This window comes from Pezoporus occidentalis, unplaced genomic scaffold, assembly GCF_034315485.1.
Source record: "Pezoporus occidentalis ecotype Australia unplaced genomic scaffold, CSIRO_AGI_Poc_V1 ctg5, whole genome shotgun sequence".
NCBI classification, from domain to species: Eukaryota; Metazoa; Chordata; class Aves; order Psittaciformes; family Psittacidae; genus Pezoporus; species Pezoporus occidentalis.
Genome location: NW_026915835.1, coordinates 1477296 through 1496322, shown reverse-complemented (window position 1 = coordinate 1496322; position 19027 = coordinate 1477296). Strand labels below are relative to the sequence as shown.

The 19027-nt window shown below is 46.4% G+C and overlaps 1 protein-coding gene across 1 annotated transcript; it reads left to right on the top strand.

Annotated features, from left to right (window-relative positions):
• Positions 1-3374: 3374 nt before the first annotated feature.
• On the top strand, positions 3375-18463 carry CNMD (chondromodulin). The gene is made up of 7 exons (XM_062636849.1): positions 3375-3498; positions 3866-4000; positions 6309-6449; positions 9464-9577; positions 12222-12375; positions 13681-13883; positions 16575-18463. The coding sequence occupies exons 1-7, from the start codon at positions 3427-3429 to the stop codon at positions 16788-16790; spliced, it is 1035 nt and encodes a 344-aa protein (XP_062492833.1). The 5' UTR covers positions 3375-3426; the 3' UTR covers positions 16791-18463.
• Positions 18464-19027: the final 564 nt, after the last annotated feature.

Genomic DNA, 19027 nt, shown 5'->3' with positions numbered 1-19027 from the left:
GAGCTGCTTGCATGGGTTTGCTTCTGCCTAAACCCCCCTGTTTTCTCCCATGTCACCCAATCAATCAAATGCACAAGATGCAACTCCCCGCTCCCTCCAAAGGAAACATCCCTGCCCACACAAAACGCAGAGCATGAGCATAGGGGTTAACTGGAGGTGGCAATCTTCAAACTGGGTAACAGGAACGTTTTCGTTCTCTTCTGCCTGCCTGAAATTTCATGCTGCTCCTCCTCTGCCTGTGGAAGACAAGAAGAGGCAGCGATGCTCTGTGCTGGGGGCAAATAAATAAATACATCTGGGATTGTTCCCCACATGACAAACACATTTAGAGGATTACTCGGGATTTGTGCCTTGGCTTGAGGAGAAAACGCTCCACAGCTTCTTGCCCAGGGTTTGGGCAGAATGCCTCCATCCCAAAGGAACCTACATGAGCAGGATCCATCTCACACCCTAGCCCAGGACCAGCAGCCAGGCACCGAACCGTGCGGATCGGCTCATGGCTGGCACCATTGCTTGGGATTGTGGGAGTCTGCCCAAGTTAAAACGTGCCAGGGCCACCACTGCCCCATCAGTACGGTGGGGTGAGCCCCCCAACCCTTGTGTTCAGGGGCTGATACTGCACTTCACCATGCAGCACCTGGAGGGAATGTACCTTGAATATTCAGCATCAATGTGTTAAATACACTTATTCACCCTTGCACTGGTATACATTGCTTTTGCTAACGCTCCTCCTCAACACTGCACACTCAGCCACCCTTTCTCCAGTCAAAACATTGCAGTCTCCCTCTGCCCTTCCATTCACGCTCCAGGGAAGGAGCTGTCAGGCAGTCAGGTACCACTGTGGGGGGACAGCGGCTCCCCCACGTCAGTCACAGGGATGCAGCTCAAACAAGCTGAACCCCAACGAGCAGCTGCTCTTCCCAGGCAAGCGTTGCCTCCCTGGCACTTTTTCCCATGGAAGATGAGCACAGAGGCCTTAAAATAAATCTGTCTTTTTAAAGCAGCTATGCTAAATGGAGGTTTGAGATCAAAGGCTGGGATTCTCACATTTTGCCAAGATAGACATATCCATTCACGAGATTTTTGGTGTAACAAAATACTTGCTAATGAAGAGGATCATAATCTTATTATTAGCCCCAACCTGTCATTCCAGAGTGGGCTAGAATATGCCCTAGTTTAGGAAGTTGCACAGGAGGCTTCACTTTTGATTTAATGAGCTGTGATTGTGTTTATTTTTGGCAGCAACTATGCCCGCTCAATTTGTGTTTAAGGTCTGATCATTAACGACAGCAATCGACAGAAAGGATGAATTTGGGTTGAAGGGAAGGAAGATGGGGATCGTGTCTCTGGGATTTGGTCCCCAAGCAAGCAGACACAAGAGGGGCCTGAGTTTTCTTTGCTTTTGTGCTGCTTGATGTTGGGTTTTAAGATACTGGTCAAATCAGTGAGAGGATTTAGACATGGAAAACAAGGAAGATTTTTGCAGTTATGGGTGCAGAAGAGAGGCAGATGTAGGAAATCCAGCATACACAGGGCTGGGATGAGCTGTGGTGGGATGGGGCCGTCAGCTGGCCTTTGCTGTCACCATCCCAGATGGGGGGATATGTCTGTAATGTGCAGCTACTGAGCCAGGGGACATCAACCTGCCAGATGAGCAAAAATGGAGAGGAGAGGGGAAGAGAGGTATAAAGAGATGCATGCTTTGAAAGAAAAACACTGCTGCGCCAGAGCTGGTTAGCACAGGCACTGGTTAGCACAGGCACTGGTTAGCGTAGGTGCTGGTTAGCATAGGCGCTGGTTAGCGTAGGCACTGTTTGGTGTAGGCACTGGTTAGCATAGGCACTGGTTAGCATAGGCACTGGTTAGCGTAGGCACTGGTTAGCGTAGGCACTGGTTAGCATAGGTGCTGGTTAGCATAGGCGCTGCTTAGCATAGGCACTGGTTGGCATAGGCACTGGTTAGCATAGGCACTGGTTGGCATAGGCACTGGTTAGCATAGGCACTGGCTGGTGTAGGTACTGGTTAGCATAGGCACTGGCTGGTGTAGGCACTGGTTAGTGTAGGCACTGCTCAAGCATGAGATAGTTCCCCATGTGTCAAGGGCTCTCCGGTTTAACAGCCCTGCCCTCCAGTGCCATGGCCTGTCAAGGTGACAGAGCAAGCAGGGCAAGGCAGGGCAGGGCAAGGCACAACCCAGACATCTCTCCTTCATGGTCTTTCTGTTTTATCCTTCAGTTCCAGCCTTACAAAGGCTCCTCTACTCTGTATTTGACAGTGTCAGCCCTGAAGGAGTCCAGCACTGTTTATTTTCCAGCATCAAAGACTGCACACACAGACACGTGTGTAAAGGCAGGACACCAATACAGCGCAGGAAGGAAACACAGATGCTGATACAGGGACAGACACACAGACACATGTAGCCATTTCAAGCCCTTAAAAGCTTTCCATATACAACACTAGAACGAGAAAACAGATGCAGATGAACACTCCTGCCAACCTGAATTTCCTGTGATTCTAGCATACTTTAGATGCTCAAAAACCCAACTGAGCATCGTGAGTGACAGGAAACAGAAGAAATCCAGGGATGTGTCTACTTCAGAGATCAATTTGCAAGGTAACCATGACCTTTTTAAACAGGGAAGATTTAGAAACATTAGGAAAACATTAGGAAGAAATCATTTACTATGAGAGTGGTGAGGCACTGGCACAGGGTGCCCAGAGAAGCTATGTCTGCCCCATCCATGGCAGTGTTCAAGGCCAGGCTGGAAGGGGCTTGGAGCAACCTGGTCTAGTGGAAGGTGTCCCTGCCCATGGCAGGGGATTGGAACTGGGGGGCTTTATAGTCCCTTCCAACCCAAACCATTCTGTAATTCTATGAAAAGATCAAATCACCACCCCAGCCTTGCTCCCACTGAGCCTGTCTCAGGCCTGGGCTGGCTGCCCTGCTTCCCAGGGTGGTAAAGGGTGGGGAGCTGGGCTTTTTGCTTGTGCTATGCATCGGGGTGTTTCACAGAGCAGCCACCCAACAGGAGTGTCAGCTCCCGCGCCTGTGGATTCCTGCAGCAAGCATGAAGAAGTGTCAAAACGCTGCTCTGTTTTAAAAGCTGCTTTTTACGATGGCTGTTTGTCTGCAGGGGCACCTCTCGGGTCAGCGATGGTGTGCAGGGACGCCTGTCCGCTGCATCCCCGAATCCCCCCGTCTCCAAAGCTGGAGACAGCCGCGAGGGTGTTTTGTGGGGAACGGGGTGTCACGGTCCTACGGCTGCCAGCAGCTCAAGGGGCTCCTTGTGCCGGGCAGGGGGCGGTGCTGCCCTCCCAGTCGGGCCGGGGCGGGCCGGGGTGGTGCTGCCCCCCGACGGGGCTGGGGCTGGGGCCGGGGCCGGGAGCGGGTGCGGGGCCGGGGCAGCTCTCCCTCCCGCGGCAGCCATGGCAGAGGGCTCCGAGAAGGTGCCCATCGCCCGAGTGGGGCCTGAAGATGTGGAGCAGTGCGTGCCACCCGTGAGTGCTGCCGCGCAGCACCGCGCGGGACGGGACGGGATGGGACGGGGGACGGGACGAACCGGGTCGGGTCGGACTGGGACAAAACGAGTAGGGTCGGGTCGGGTGGGGACGGGATGGATCGATCGGGACAAAACAGGTCTGGATGGGTTGGGACGGAACGGCACCGAGCAGGTCGGGACGGCACAGAATGGGATGGAACAGGTCGGGCTGGGAAAAAAAAGGGTCGGGTCAGGTTGGATCAGGACCAAACGGATCGTAATCGGGTCGGATCAGGATGGGTTGGGTCCGGTCAGGGCCGGGACGCGGCGGAAGGGGGTAGTGCAGGATGGGTCCCTGCCCGCGCCCAGCCCCGCATTCTCCTCAGGCGTACGCGGCGGCGGTGCCCCCCGGGCCGGGGCGGCTGCTGAAGGCGGGGGCTGCGGTGCTGATCGCAGGAGCTCTCCTCCTCCTGGCCGGGGCCATCGGCGCCTTCTACTTCTGGAAAGCCACCGAGCGGCAGGTGAGCCCGGCAGCACAGCCCGCATCTGGACGAGGGTGCTGGTTGCGTGTGCGGGAGAGGCACAGCCTGGGAACGCTTCCTGCGGGGTCGATAAAGAGGTCTTTAAGCAGATCTTTACGTTTTTTCCATGCTTTCCAAAAACACAACCCAACCCGACCTTATTATCTTCACTGGTTCTTTGCATGGAGCCTCCTGGAAGCACATTTCTTAATGAACATGAAACGTATCTTTGAGAGCACAGACATTACACTGATTTCTGCTTGCAAATCCACAGCGAACTCAAACCCCAACACGTCCTGGGCACACTCCAGCTCTGAGGACAAAACCAGCATTGACATGTGTAAATTCCATTTTCACATCCTCTGCATTCTTGGTCCAGATCCTACCTGGCCCTTCAAGTATGTCATGCTATATTTAACCCCTTAACAGGCACCTTTATTTGGCTTCGGTGGTTTACATGTCTGTGTGCACACACAGGCATTTATTGTTAGCAGCTGTAGAGCAGTTTGTAAAGTCGTGGTAAATCTTACATTTTGTGGTGTACATGATAAACCCCATACACAAAGAACAAAACTGAGAAGCTGCCAATCAGTTTAAGTCCCAAACTTCAGCATGTTAGAACATGTTAATATAGAAACTTTGATTTCTGTTCATGTCAGATGGTTGTTGAAATCGCATTTCAAACACGCCGGTGCACAAGTGAATGTAACCTGCTCCATAAGTGTGATTGGGATCTTTGAATTTATTTTGGAAGTGGTTTTGTACCACCTCCACCCATGTACTGGTTCCCTCAGGAAGACCTTTGTGAGGATCCTGGCAGCCAGAGCAGAGGTTCCCTACATAGAGGGATAATGCAGGCAATCAGAAAGAAACCAAAATGACAGGATGCTCACCTTCAGGATGCTAAGAGCCATCAGCTTCTTGAGGCTTATGAGAGTGGAGAAGGATGGAAATGGATACACAGGGAGGGAGAGGGATGGCAGATTCAGCTCTGACCAAGCAGCTGCATTTGCCAAGTACAAGACAAAATTTCCTTCTTTTTATTGCTCCCATCATCTAAATTCTGCTTTGCAAAATGTGGCACATGCTTCTTTGTCATTAACTGTCAAAGTTGATCTCCACGTGAAGACACTGGGAAAGCTTAGGGCTACTTTTCTAAGCTACCTTCAAACTCAGAAGGTGACATTGGACTTGCAAATGTTTGGGAAGCAACCGTAAAGATTACATCTAGGGTCATTCATAACAACATTGAGGCAATTTAAAAGTTATCTTTACTTTAAATCTTTACATTCTCCCATAACTAACAGGGATAACAAAGTCTCAGCCCTAGCTCAGTCCCTGGCAGGTGAAGCCATGCACATTGGCCTGGTTTTATGGACTACATCCAACAGAGGAGGAAAATATGGGGTTGAATCTGTTTAACTGCGGAACCATAAATCTTTAGCGCCTCAGACTTTCCTGGGCGAAGGTAAGAGAAGAAGAAATTTGTCTCTGGCTGTCAGTGTAAATTTTTCATTAAAATGCTGTGAGGCTGTTTTAAGGCCGAGAGCAAACTGCTTGTGCAGCACTTTCAGCAGGGCTGCACGAGAGAATTGCAAACCCTCTCCGCAGATTGTGGTCCTCCTGCAAATACAAACCACGCTGCAGCTTCCCTCATTGAAAATGGGATAAGAGCAAATACGCTGACAAGGAAAATACGAGTCTATACAACTTCACATCCAATTTAAACAACGTTCACATACATTACAAGCTGGGAAGCATGTTCAGATTCAAGAGCAACCTGTTTTCCTGTGCCTCAGCAGAACACCCTAAGAGATAAATAGGGTTTGGACTCCTTCGGAGTGGGATGCTTCTGTTCTCCTTTGGGAATCATGTCAGTATAAGCAGCAATTCCTAAAATAGGACCTAGAAGAAGGTTTTTAAGTTGGAGTGAGCTGGGATGTGGACTCAACCCACACGGCTTTTGAAGTAAAACTCCCTGGAGGGACCTCAGGAGGTCTCTAGTCCCACCTGCTGCTCAGAGCAGGGACTGCTGTGGAGTCTGAGCTGGTTGCTCAGGGCTTTATCCAGTCAGGCCTTGAGAACTTCCAAGGAAGAGACTGCACCATCTCTGAGCAACCTGCTCCACTGACAGCCTGCCCCAAGGGTGAGGTGTTGCAGCAGCGTGGTGCTGGCTGATGGAGGGTTATCAAATGCCTACAGAAATACAAGTTAGGAGCTCAGACGGTCAGTCTGACCCATCACCTAGTGTAGGAGGAAGGCAATAAGCAATTACTGACATGTGTTGCTGCTCTGTTATTGATTCCAGGTGTACAATGTTCACTACACTATGAGCATTAATGGAAAAGTACAAGATGGATCAATGGAAATTGATGCTGGAAACAATTTAGAGACATTCAAAACAGGAAGTGGGAGTGAAGAAGCTGTTGAAGTTCATGATTTTCAGATTGTAAGTACCACCACACTCATTTTTCACATAACATGCTCCAGCACTGGACGCTGCCCTGACTTATCTGCCCTGTCAGTCTCAGGTTCCAGCCCGTAGCTACCCACACAAATATCCTTGCTCTTGCAGTTTGCTTTCACAGCAAGCCAGGCAGTTTCCTCCAAAATGAAGTCTATGTGCCTCTGGGGATAGGCTGTGCCAGGTCCTACTCCAGTAAGCAGCGTGGATTAGGCTTTATCAGGGTTGGCTCCGCCTAATACTCTGCATTTCAAACCACTGAACAGAGCTACATGTGCCTTCGGGGTCTTGCTAGCAAAATGTTCTGGCAGCTGCTACAGCCCTTGCAGGATTTCACATAATCACAGAATGGTTTGGGTTGAAAGGGACCTTAATGACCACTTAATTCCAACAGGGACACCTTCCACTAGAGCAGGTTGCTCAAAGCCCCATCCAACCCGTCCTTGAGCACTGTCAGGGATGGGGCAGCCACAGCTTCTCTGGGCAACTTGTTCCTGTGCATCACCACCCTCACAGGGAAGAACTTCTTCCTAATGTCTAATCTAAATCTATCCTCTTTCAGTTTAAAGTCACTACCTTCTGTCCTGTCACTACATGCCCTTGTAAAATGTCCCTCTCCAGCCTCCTTGTAGGCCCCTTTAGGCATTTCATACTATTTGAACTGGAAAACCCACTTCCCCCTCCCCAAAACATCACGATTTTAGGAGAATGAGGTCAACACAATAAGCCAAGTAAATACCAAGGAGAGACCACCATGCAGTGCTGGACCTAGGCAGCTTCCTCCTGTCCAAGATAAAGGATGGGAGCTGCTCTCCATAGCTTGGCCTGGGTTCATCTCCAGGGGAGAGGATGGAGGCATTTAGCATAGCTTATGCATCCATGCACCAAGCACATGGTGCTGGGACACTTGGGCTGACTGCAAACACATTTGGGTACCCCAACAATTTGGCTGTGGCTGCCCAGTGCAGAGCCTGGACTAACGGATGCCAAATCTCAGCAGAGCTCAACAGTTGCGATAGGGTGGTTCACTGAGCTGCACCACTTCTGAGCTACTAAAGGCACATCTATTGATGCTGCAGAAACCTATTTACAGAGCCCAGATCCTGCAATTAGTATTCTTACGTGTGAAGCACTCAACTTCAGTTAAGATCAGTGTGAAGTCCTCTGTAAGTCAAAGCAGCATCTAAAATAAAGATGCTGCTGCTAGGAAGCCTTACCCAGGGATTCTGGAGCAGCCACCTTCCCCTTGCTGACTCTAGAAAGGTGAGGAAATTCATCTCCTTGGCTTCTCAGCAAGCACAAACAAATCCATGCCAGGTGACCCAGGACCCCGACATTCCCAACAGCTGCATTTCAGCCTTCATGAAACTCTCATTAACATCACCATAGCAACATTATTAGCAGCTGGATAATGCCCACAACCAGCTCTTCTCATTTGCCTTCACCAATCCACATCTGCACAAAAGCACCAGCCCACTGCAGTTATGCTGAATTCTTCCTCAGGTTGGATGGGGCTTTGAGCAACCTGGTCTAGTGGGGGGTTGGAACTGGATGAGCTTTAAGATCCTTTCCAGCCCAAGCCATTCTGCGATTCTATGGTATTGTCTCCATGCTTGCTGCTGGTAAACTGCTGCCTGCCACAACCAGGTCAGAAATCAGCTCCCAACACCAACCAGCCAACACCACCATCCCAGGGATGGCGCTGCTTGTAATGACAGCAGGCCAGAGGCAGGCTCAATGGGAGAGAGCAGAAGGATGCTGCCAGTTGGGTTTTGAGCCAAGAATGCACATAAAGGAGAAAGAAATTGGAGAGATGGGCCTCCAACAGCCAAGTTACTGGCATTAGCAGCTTTGGATTGACCTGCACCACTCGAATCATTGCATCGTCAGTGAAGACTGGGATTTGGCAATATTAGGATATTCTTAGTATACTCAGTGTACCACGAAGTCTCATTCCCTCTTGCTCCCATCCCTGCACAGACATTCCCTTTCTCACTGCTTTAGGATTAGTCATTTTGTTTTGATGGGTGTCTGCCCAGCCATACAGGACTTGCAGGCACACAGGATGAGACTCAGGTGCCTCAGTAGCACCCATCTCAAGCTGCACTAGAAGCCTATGGCATCCAGGATGCCTGCAGGAGGCAGGTGAGATGCAGGGTCATGATGACATCTATGCCACCCTGTTCTGGCAGACAGAGGCTGCACAGAAAAGAAGCACTTCTCAAATGGCACTAGATAATAATATTTAGGTGGTTGAATGGAGCTTGTGCAACCCCAGAAAAAAACATAGTAGTTTTGCCATTGACAATGAGGCATCCAATTTCATAGCATAAAAGAGCTCTTTTACGGGTACCCAAAAACCTACAGCAGAAACACAGAAACTACAGACAAGAGAACTGATGCTCAAGGTGCTGGCACAGGGCTGGGAGGTACAACCCAGGACTTGCAGGAGACTTGCAGCCCTCTGGAGCTGCTGGGATACCCTTCTCTTGCTTAAAACTAGACTTCCATCTAGGCTTAGGCAACTGCATTTCACCCTCATAGGCCAGATGAAGGAAGTCCCACACACAGATTTCTGCACCAAATTCCCCATCACGAGCTTCCCCTTGCTGTCACAGGCACTTATGGTGTATAAATTGGACCAAGCACCACCAGCTAACACAATCTGAGGCTGCCTACAGTAGGTGTTAAAGTTACAGTGCAAAGCATGTCAACTAATGCTTTAACAGAACTACTCCAAGTATCCTACAGTGGTCATGGAAGCACTTACGTAAAACACCCCCATCTTCCAGAAATCAAGTGAAAACTTCTAGCCCCATTTGACTAAAGTCACAAAGCTGAATTAGCAAGGGATGAGCTTTCTACTGCATCTGGGCTTAAGTCAGATTTAACCTTCAGACCAAAACTCAGTGGGAATTTTAGCAGTGCTTGAATGCTTCTTTGGGGGTGGTGGGGAGCTGGAGGGCTGCGCATAACCCCCCTGCCTTCTGCTTTCACAGGGCATAACTGGGATCCGCTTTGCTGAAGGAGAAAAGTGCTACATCAAAGCTCAGCCAAAAGCACACGTCCCTGAAGTTGATGCTATGACTAAAGCAAGCCTCTCATCTGAGCTGGTAAAGGGTTTATTTAAAAACAAATCTTTGTATAGAGAGGGTCTTAAAGTGTCATGTAAATACATACAGTGATGACATTTGAAAGCCAATGTCGATAGTGGTAGGGCTGTTGAGGGTAGGGTGGGAGAGTTGAGGGTTCACTGACTGTTTGCAAGGGGTTTCTGAAAGGTACGAAAAGCAAGTCTGACGTCAGACACATCACTGTGCCCAAGGCATCGCGAGAGGCTATAGATTAGTGAGTGGGGGAAGCCACAGACCACCAGGTCCATAGGAGACCTCAGTGACAACAGCATCTACCTGAGATCAGGCTGTGCACAAGGCTGGGAGAGTATGGAAGAAGCAGCTGCAGCAGTTGATACAAGGAGGGATTGTGGTAGACAAAAGATCTCTACCAGCACTCTTGAGCAAAAGCAGGGACTCCATCCCTCGAGTCCTCTAGAATAGTAAGTAAAGGCAAATTGTGGAAAATATTATTGCAAAAAATCAGCTAACTCAGAAGAAATACTAGAAAAATGAAGAATTTGCTTTCTTAGATGCCATCAGATCTCATTTTAGAGCATGGTGTTAACTAAATTTCATTAAACCTGCATTGCAACGACCACAAAAGCTGCAGCTCTCACCCAGATACCACCAAAACCTCTCCTTACCACATATTAGTCAAAAAAGCCTATTGCTTTATGTGCACACAGGCTGAGTTTCCCAGAGCTTGGACCCCCAAGCCCATTGCTCACACAAGGGTGGCTCTAATCACTTCATTACAGCTAAGCCTGGATGCTGGCAGGGTCTCAGTCACTGGCAGGAGAGCACAGGAGAACCATAACCCCTTTCCCTGGGTTTGCTCCACTCCTGAGAAAATAAAAGCAGGTACAATTAGCTGGGAGATGGGCACCATGAAGGCTGCACCTAACTGCAATAGTGCTGTGACTACTGAACATCTACTTTAAAACGCCAGGGGGGAAAGGTCTCTCTAAAGCCAAGCACCAAGGCACCAGCAATGTTACAAAGCCCCCTGAGGTTGGTGTTTTCCCATGATTGGGAAGAGATCTTACCCAAACTCCAGGCAGAGGCCCACATCTTTCCTGCTCTGCCTTATTCTAAAGCAAGGCTGGCCTTCTTGACTTCATTAGCACTACTGCCTGAAGTCAGTGTTTCAGTTTGTCATCTTTTTGTAAGAATGAAGTCACAGCCCTGAAGACATTATCCTTAAATAGTCACAAAGGTATTTCAAACCTTCTACCTGGCAACAGTAAACCTGTTTCCTTGCCCTACTTTCTGTGCATCAGCCACACAACCTCTGCAATAAACTGCACGTGCCAAAGCCAAAACAAGCAGCCAACTAAGTGCTACTTGTTGGGATGTTAACCTTTCCCTGTTGTTTGACTTTCCAGGTTAGATGTATGATGGGAATGGCAAAGTAGTATTTGTTTTTCTAGAGCAAGTCCCCTCTCTGGTATTCATGTATTTAGGAGAAAGTATGCATATGCCATTTTCTTCCAACACATATCATAACCAACACTGCCTACAAAAACAGTTGATTAAAATAAGCTTTCATAGCTACCCAAAACTCTGGCTGCTCATAAGCCATGATCATCTCAAACAGAAACAAAGGATATTTTTATTTCTGAAAATTAGATTCATATATTTCTGATGCTGATAAAAGCTTAAGTGGGAGAACATAAATAAAGAGCACTTCTCACTAGACAGATTGGATAGTGAACTTAAATGACTTGAGACCTACAAAAGAAATCAATAAACACACTAAAGAACAACAGCTCGACAGAATAAATTGATCTAGTCAGTTACATAACAAGTTTTGATGAGGTTTAGGGAAGCAATTTAGAATTTTAACTTTGAAATCATACCAGTTTCCATGACTGAAAAGTTGGGTTGCTTTTAATATTTCACTGTTGCTATAAAATACTTACACATTTTATGTAAAATAATACTTTGAACTAACAACTTTAAAGAATCAATCACTGGCATTTTCCTACATTACCTTGAAGATATGAACCAAAAACCTGCAGTGTACACTTCAAAAAGGCAGGCTCCTTTAACCCACACTTGAAGCTTTTGGTCAATTGAATTGCTTTTACCAAACGAGACCTTTAATCATACCGAAAACGTTGACTTAAAACTGGAAGCTGGAGCAGTTCTCAAGCTATAATCCATTCTAAAATTTCTGAATAAGATTTTTGCCCCCCTCCCTATCATAAATCTATCTTGGGAGTACATCAAATGAGAATGGGACACGGTAAAAGATGAGGGGCATGTTTTTAGCTGGCATATTTCATTGCTGCATTGCTGAAGGTGGTAAATCTCCACAGTTTCTACCACCTGAAAATCTGGTGCTTTGGGGTGAACGCTCTTTGACACCCAGTCCTTGTACACAGGGCAAAACCTTTCCAAGACAGATGAGTGAAATCTTAGCTCCAGCAAAGCTGACAGTAGTTTTGCCATTCATTTAAGTGGTGGCAACCTTTAGTCAGGCTTTGGCTCAGTACAATCAGTTCACACTCCTGAGATAAAAGGATGCTCGGTATTAGCTGCAGCAGATGATTATACAGGTTGATGCTCAAGAATCAGCAGCAAGCAGGGACATGACTGTTCACTGAACAGCAAAGGATTTATGCCCTTCTATTTGCAGGAAGATGAAATCATGCCTGTGAGATTTGACGAAAACTCCCTTATCTGGGTGGCTGCAGATGAGCCTATCAAGCGTAACAGTTTCCTAAGCCCTAAAATTTTAGAGCTTTGTGGGGATCTTCCAATTTTCTGGCTGCGACCAACATATCCCAAAGGTAACATTTCTTTATTTTAAAAATGTGCTATCCCTCCCTGTATCTAAACACCTTCCCCAAATTGGGTTTGCCACAGAGACTTGCACATACAGGAAACAAGGATCCCTTCCTCCCTTGACCACCCTGTTTTCTCAAGCCCTCATGGGTGAGGGCTAAGATTGCACATTTGGAGTTTATTCACACTTATTAGATGTTTTAAATACTTGTATTCCTCAGATGGATGACTTACTAGAAGATGAAACATTACCAGAGAGTTCAGTGTATTTCTACAGAATCACTGAATTGTTAGGGTTGGAAGGGACCTCTGGAGATCATCCAGTCCAACCCCCAAGGAGGGATGAGACAACAGCTTAAACTAACCTCCAAAATGTTTAGACAGCTGACACAAAGTAGGAGGAACACTGTACCGGGCCAACAGTTGGGGAATATCAAGTTCCTGATCTGGGACTGCAGACTGTCCTGTTTCCAAGCCTGCTTCAGGACTTCAATGGAGTAGGAGGAGATGCTTTAGCTAGGCAACTGGTGGATGATGTCTATGAGGTTCTGGGGGCCAGTCCCAGGACTGAAGTGCTCCCATCACCCAGAGCTGAGCTTAGCAAAGGTGCTCAGGAGTCACCATGGAGAAGGCACCTTCTCCAGGTGACTTCCAGACCCTGGGAGGAGAGGAGAAGGCTTGAAAAGATTTACTCTTCCTTGGTCCAGTTAGCATTAGAACACTTGAGGTGTGTGGGGAAGCATGATATTTTAGAGCACCTGTGGATCCAAACTGCCCGTATTTTCCACTTTTCTCATAACCTCGCATATCTCACTGGTCAACAAGACAGCAGTGTCAGTGCTGTCCGGAAGCTGTTTCCACCAGGTTCACCAGGTGCCCTTGGGAGCAAGGCACTAGTCTGTCACAAAAGCACCTCAAAAAAACTTGAGATGCTTATAATTGAACTTGCGAGTGCTGGCAGCTGCTGGTGAGTCAACATCAGTGACCAGAGGGTGTAAAAAAAGCAACCACAACAAATCTCGTCCAGTGTGCTTTGCCTCAAGGGAAGGAAGAAAGGGGAAAAAAAAAAGGCAATCTCATCCCCCTTTGGATAGATACCGGCTACAGATACATCACAGGAAGGCAAGCAATTCCCATGGGAATGCTCACTGAGTGTGCCACCACATAGTTTGTTTTTTTCCTCTGCCTCCCACCGTTGCTTTTTTTATTAGTTAAAGAAATCCTTGAAACCTGAGATAATGTGCAGATAAATCCAAGGACACGCTGAAGATAAGATTAATCTTATAATAATCTCGTGATTATTTTTGCAGATAACCAAAGGAGAGAAATGAAGAGAAACAAACGCCAGTCAGAATCAAATTCTGATATGGAAGACTTGGAAGCTGCTAGTGAAGAAGTAAACACTAGGTCACCCACCATGCAGCTGACTCAAGAGCTTGATCACCAGCCTAATGAAACCAGGCCAACGGGAGAAGAAACCGACCAAACACTTAATCCAGACAACCCCTATAATGTAAGTATTTGCACTGTAATCTTTAAGAGTCTGAGACAGTTGTAGACAGGTAATACTGATGGATGGGGAGTTTGTCTTTTTTTTTAACCTGCACAGTCTTCGCCTGTTACAGACTTGTAATACACCTAAGAAGCTGAAAACAGTCTTCCCTCAGTCCTCCTCTCCTTCCTCCATCCTAGTTTTCATTAGATTTCAGTCTCAAACAAGCACGCATGCTTCAAGTGGCAAGTACTCAAGCTTGCCAAGCTTGATTAAGGCAAGCTGATGCCAAGCTGCTTTTCAGGGCTGCCAGATCCATACAGAAGCAGCACTAGAGGGACCTGACACCTTCTGAAAACAAACCAAAGCTGGTCTTGATCAGATAGCTGAGCCCCATCATTTACTGAAAATGTAGAGAAAGAGTCCAGTAGGCAGAAACATAGAATCATGGAATAGTTTGGTTTGTAAAGGACCTTCAAAGGTCATGTAGTCCAATCCCCCTGCAATGAGCAGGGACACCTTCAACTAGATCAGGTTGCCCAGAACCACATCCAGCCTGGCCTGGAATGTCTTCACGGATGTTGAATCTAAAATACTTTGCCGTCAAATAGAAATTAGTATCAGAAGTGACTACTACAGAGGAAAGCAGTAGTAGTCTATTTGCAAGGAGATTAGGGTTAGACCAGGTAAATCTGTTTTCTCAGACTCTTCACTATGAGGGTAAATGACCCCAGTTCTAGCAAGCAATTCGCAGCTGTGGGCACGTTTACAGACAGCAACAGCAGATGACTACTGCAAAACTCATCCTGGCTCTTTTGAGAAAAAGCAGCCCAGAGAAGGAGCACAGAAGCCTCCCCACTGTGTCCCAGCACCTTTTCCACACTGCAGGAGAGCTGCTTGTACAGTAGGCACCTTCCAGTCTACTGCACCAGCGCCAGACAATTTACACCCACCATTTGGTGCAGCAGGAGTAAGTCATTTTAATACAACACTGTCACAAGATAAAATGCCTCCTGCTTTGGAAGTAAGTCTCAGCTTTGACTTGACATTTATGCAACAGCAGGAGATCATTATAGTGTGACAGCATTCTGCCGAGTTGACATCCCTTAATTAAACTTAAATTAATCACTCCAAATAAAGCGGATCTAAATTGACTCTCTCACGAGGTCAGTGAAACAGCAGCAGCACTGGAATGTAACTTCTCCTCACAGCTGTTGATGTGACCAAGTCCATGGGGTCCAAGCTGTCCCACCTATGGAGGGCAGTGGCAGAACAACTTCCATAGGTCTGTTCTTCAGCCATAAGGCCCTGGACCAAGCTGACAATGTCCAGTCAGATACAGCACCAGGCTCCACTCAGCCTCAGGCTGGGATTCACCTTTAGTCACTGCATAGATGCCTATATCCAAACTCTCTCTCTAGATCAATTAATCTGATTCAAATGGATCTTTAATTACACTGTAAGTCATCCCTGTAGGATGAAATGAATCCTCCCCAGAGCTATTTCTCTTCATCCATTATGAGTAGAGTCTGGACAATGAGCTCAGGAATAGAATTTCACACTGCAGGTACCTGAATTCAAGGATGATGAATCCTGACCAATGAAATGACACCCTCTCTGCTCTTGGGGCTGGGAACAGGTTATTGGGAGCCTGAACAACACTGAGCTGTCACTAGTGTCCTATACAAGCCTAGACAAGAGATGGCATCTTTCTGCACCTCACCTTTTCAGCGTGCTGCTAGTCTTCTGAATGGAAAATGGTCAGGTGAAAGGCCACGTGTCACTTCAGCATTTGCTCTTTGCTGCTGCTTTTCTTGAAGTAACACCAATGAGGAAAGAACAATGGAGTTTCAAAAAGCAGAGTATCTCCCAGAAAGAAGAAAATGAATTTTGAAGGGTGAAGGCAGTAGCAAGAGCCTGCTTTTATACATATTTTATGCATACCTTGCTCTATGTAGCTCCTTACTGTCAGAAACAGAGCAGGCAGAATTCTCACTGTCCACAATCATAGAATCATAGATTAGTTAGGCTTGGAAAGGCACTTTAGATCATCTAGTTCCAACCCCCCTGCCATGGGCAGGGACACCTCCCACTAAACCATGCCACCCACGGCTCTGTCCAACCTGGCCTTGAACACCACCAGGGATGGAGCATTCACAACTTCCCTGGGCAATGAGCCTAAATGTGGCAAAGTGTGGAAAAAAGGCAGACTGAAAGAGAAGGGAGAAATCCTCAGAAGACTGCAGGGTAGTAGCACACTGAACAGCTTCCTGAGAGTGCTGTAAAAAGCATTAAAATACAAAAACTAAAACATTAAAACCATAGCATACAACTTCAGATGCTGTCATCTACTTAAAAGACCCAGATACCCTTGAAACCTCTTCGGTCACTAGTATTTAAAACTTGGAGGAGTTTACTGCTGCTGGATCTTTTGCAAGGACTGTAGAAGAGAAAGTAATGAATTAGAGCTCCCTGTTGTTCTTTCCATCTTACACAGGTGATTGCCCCAATTCTACACTTCTGCAGCAAGACAAAAAAGGAGGAAAAAAAAAGCAAGATGCAGTGGTCAGCGCAGTTAGGGGGTGCGCTGTTAACTGTAACAGAACTGAGATTTCAGGTTTTACACATTGTAAAGTTTACAGGAGCATCAGTGTATTCTACATGCTCTGAGAATGAGAGCACTGAAATGACGTTTACTATTTTACATTTCAGCAACTGGAAGGTGAAGGCATGGCTTTTGACCCCATGCTGGATCACCTCGGCGTGTGCTGCATTGAATGCAGACGAAGTTACACGCAGTGCCAGAGAATCTGTGAGCCTCTCCTGGGCTACTACCCGTGGCCTTACAACTACCAAGGCTGCCGTACTGCCTGCCGAATCGTCATGCCCTGCAGCTGGTGGGTTGCTCGTATCATGGGTGTTGTGTGAGGAAAAGCAGGTGGAGCCTTGACAAAATAAGTAGGAATGCCATGACAAACTGGTAAAAGGCTACAACCAAAGCAGCAGTACCAATCCTGGCTTTTAAAAATCAAAGTGTATGTTACTGCACCAAAAGCAAGGTCAGATATTCACACTGTAAATAAAAATCTTAATATTCCATTAGCTTTACAAATGACAAGGGCATACTCGCTTTTACTGAATTCAAAAACTAAAACATCCCCCCAAAAGACAGTATTAAACTTGGCTCACAAACTGGTTTAGCAGTCCAGAAGCTTGCTCATAAATTCAAATTCTTAACAAAACCCTCTCTTCTTTCCATGCTACAAGTGAAAATTTACATCCAATTAGGCAACTAGCTTAATTTGTACACTTGGGAGTACCTTTCATCCATGTAGCTTACTTAAATAAATCACAAGTTAAGTTGCTCCCCGTTGCTATTCACACCGAGTTGCCAGGTCATTATGAATGGTTATAAACCAATTACAGCATACCTTTCCCACAAAGCTGCTCCGGGGGACACGGGAAAGCACCCATTGTGCCTAATCGGAAACAAACAGCGGGAAAAGAGGCTGCGGAAGGGAATGTGCGTGGCTGCAGAATCAAAACCCTTCGCACATCCTAACATCAAAGAAACCCCAGCATCAAGAATCTTGTATCCATGATACCACCGTAGTGTCTAACAAGTATCTGCTATCCAGCTACTACAGCAGAAGTATTTATATGCAGTTGCAGACCAAACAGTCTCAAGGCCTCTTGGAATTGACAACAGCCACTGTATTTATAAATCCTTGAACTAGACACTTCTGACACAAGATTTCAACCCCTCTTTATTCCACATGGATAACAGCCATTCATTCTAGCTCCTTCCGCTTTGCTAAAGCTAACCTCCAATCCCCACAAGAAAAACTACTTACCAGTAAGGAGGAAATAAAAATAAGAGAGGATTTCCAACCTCACCCTTTTTGCTTAGGCAAACTGCAATTATTGGGATTGATCTTATTACATATTAAGTCTTTAAGGAAGGTAGTAAGCTGAAACACTCCCAAAGATGGAATGACTTAAGGTACCTAGCCTTGAAAGAAACTGGTAAGAGGCATTACACTGCCCTCATACATACTATACATCTTGAACCCTACCACTGAGTTAATGGAGCCATCTACATGGGCTTTATAAACAGACTTATCTATTTTTTCTTGAAGTTCACTTCCATTTTTGTGACTAAACTACTCTTGAGATGTTGGAAGCCCAGTAAGATTACTAACACTGCGTGACACACAGAAAAGAGGACTTAATTTGACATAATCATGGCTTAAAGAAAATAAAGGCAACCTCATATGGAATGCTAAACTGCATATCTAAAAAGCAAAGTGTTAAATGAGAATAAGATGAGAACAGAATTCAGTATTTTGTTCTATTGTAGCCTTTTTTTTAACAGAAGCTTCACCTTCCCTTAATCTGAAAAACAGACTTGCTTTGAAATGTTTAAATTAAAAACTTCTTAAAGTGGGATTTCAAGGCCTGTTAAATTTGAGTTTCTGCTTTTTTAAAATGAAAATGACCTTGATCATTATGTTGTTTTAGAAGTACGTCATTCATACGCTTAGAAAAAGTTTTACTTTCTCTTTTTTTTACTGCAGATTAAAGAAATACATTAAAAACCAGCGACTGCTTTGTGCTCTTTTCAATGTAGAATGTGTTAACGGTTGGATTTGATGATCTTAACAGCCTTTTCCAGCCTAGCTGATTGATTCTATGATTCTGTGTTCAAGAACTGTCTGGAGAGGAAAACAAGGGGATTGGCAAGTGAAACACTGAAGGCAAAGAGAAGGAAATGTGACTGCCTGTATGAACTAGACTGCTGCTGTCCTCTGCATCTTAGGCCATCTTGCGGCAACCCACAACCTGCCTCTCCCTGCCCACCGCCCCCGCAGCCCCAGTGAAAAAGCAAACAAAATCTCCTTCTGAAGATTGAAGGATCTTGTAGGTGATTTCCATGCCTACGGGTTCTTGACAAAATTAACTCTTCCTAAACAAAAGCTTGAATCAGTTGTTTTCTGTAGGCAGTCACAAAGCTTGTGAGTAGTAAAAGCAACTCAGGGATGCATTGAGCTGTCACATACAGCATGTATGTCTTGAGGACTCTTCTGCATGCACCATGCCAAGAAAGCCCCAGTGATTGTAAGAGCAGCAGATACACTACTTACATGCTCTGTGACTAGCGAAAT

Bases quoted from the DNA above. Each gene is read 5' to 3' on its own strand.
- CNMD (XM_062636849.1), top strand. From the start codon at position 3,427: ATGGCAGAGGGCTCCGAGAAGGTGCCCATCGCCCGAGTGGGGCCTGAA. The intron at 12,376-13,680 runs GTAACATTTCTT...TTATTTTTGCAG, and splicing joins GCGACCAACATATCCCAAAG to ATAACCAAAGGAGAGAAATG. The intron at 13,884-16,574 runs GTAAGTATTTGC...TTTACATTTCAG, and splicing joins ATCCAGACAACCCCTATAAT to CAACTGGAAGGTGAAGGCAT.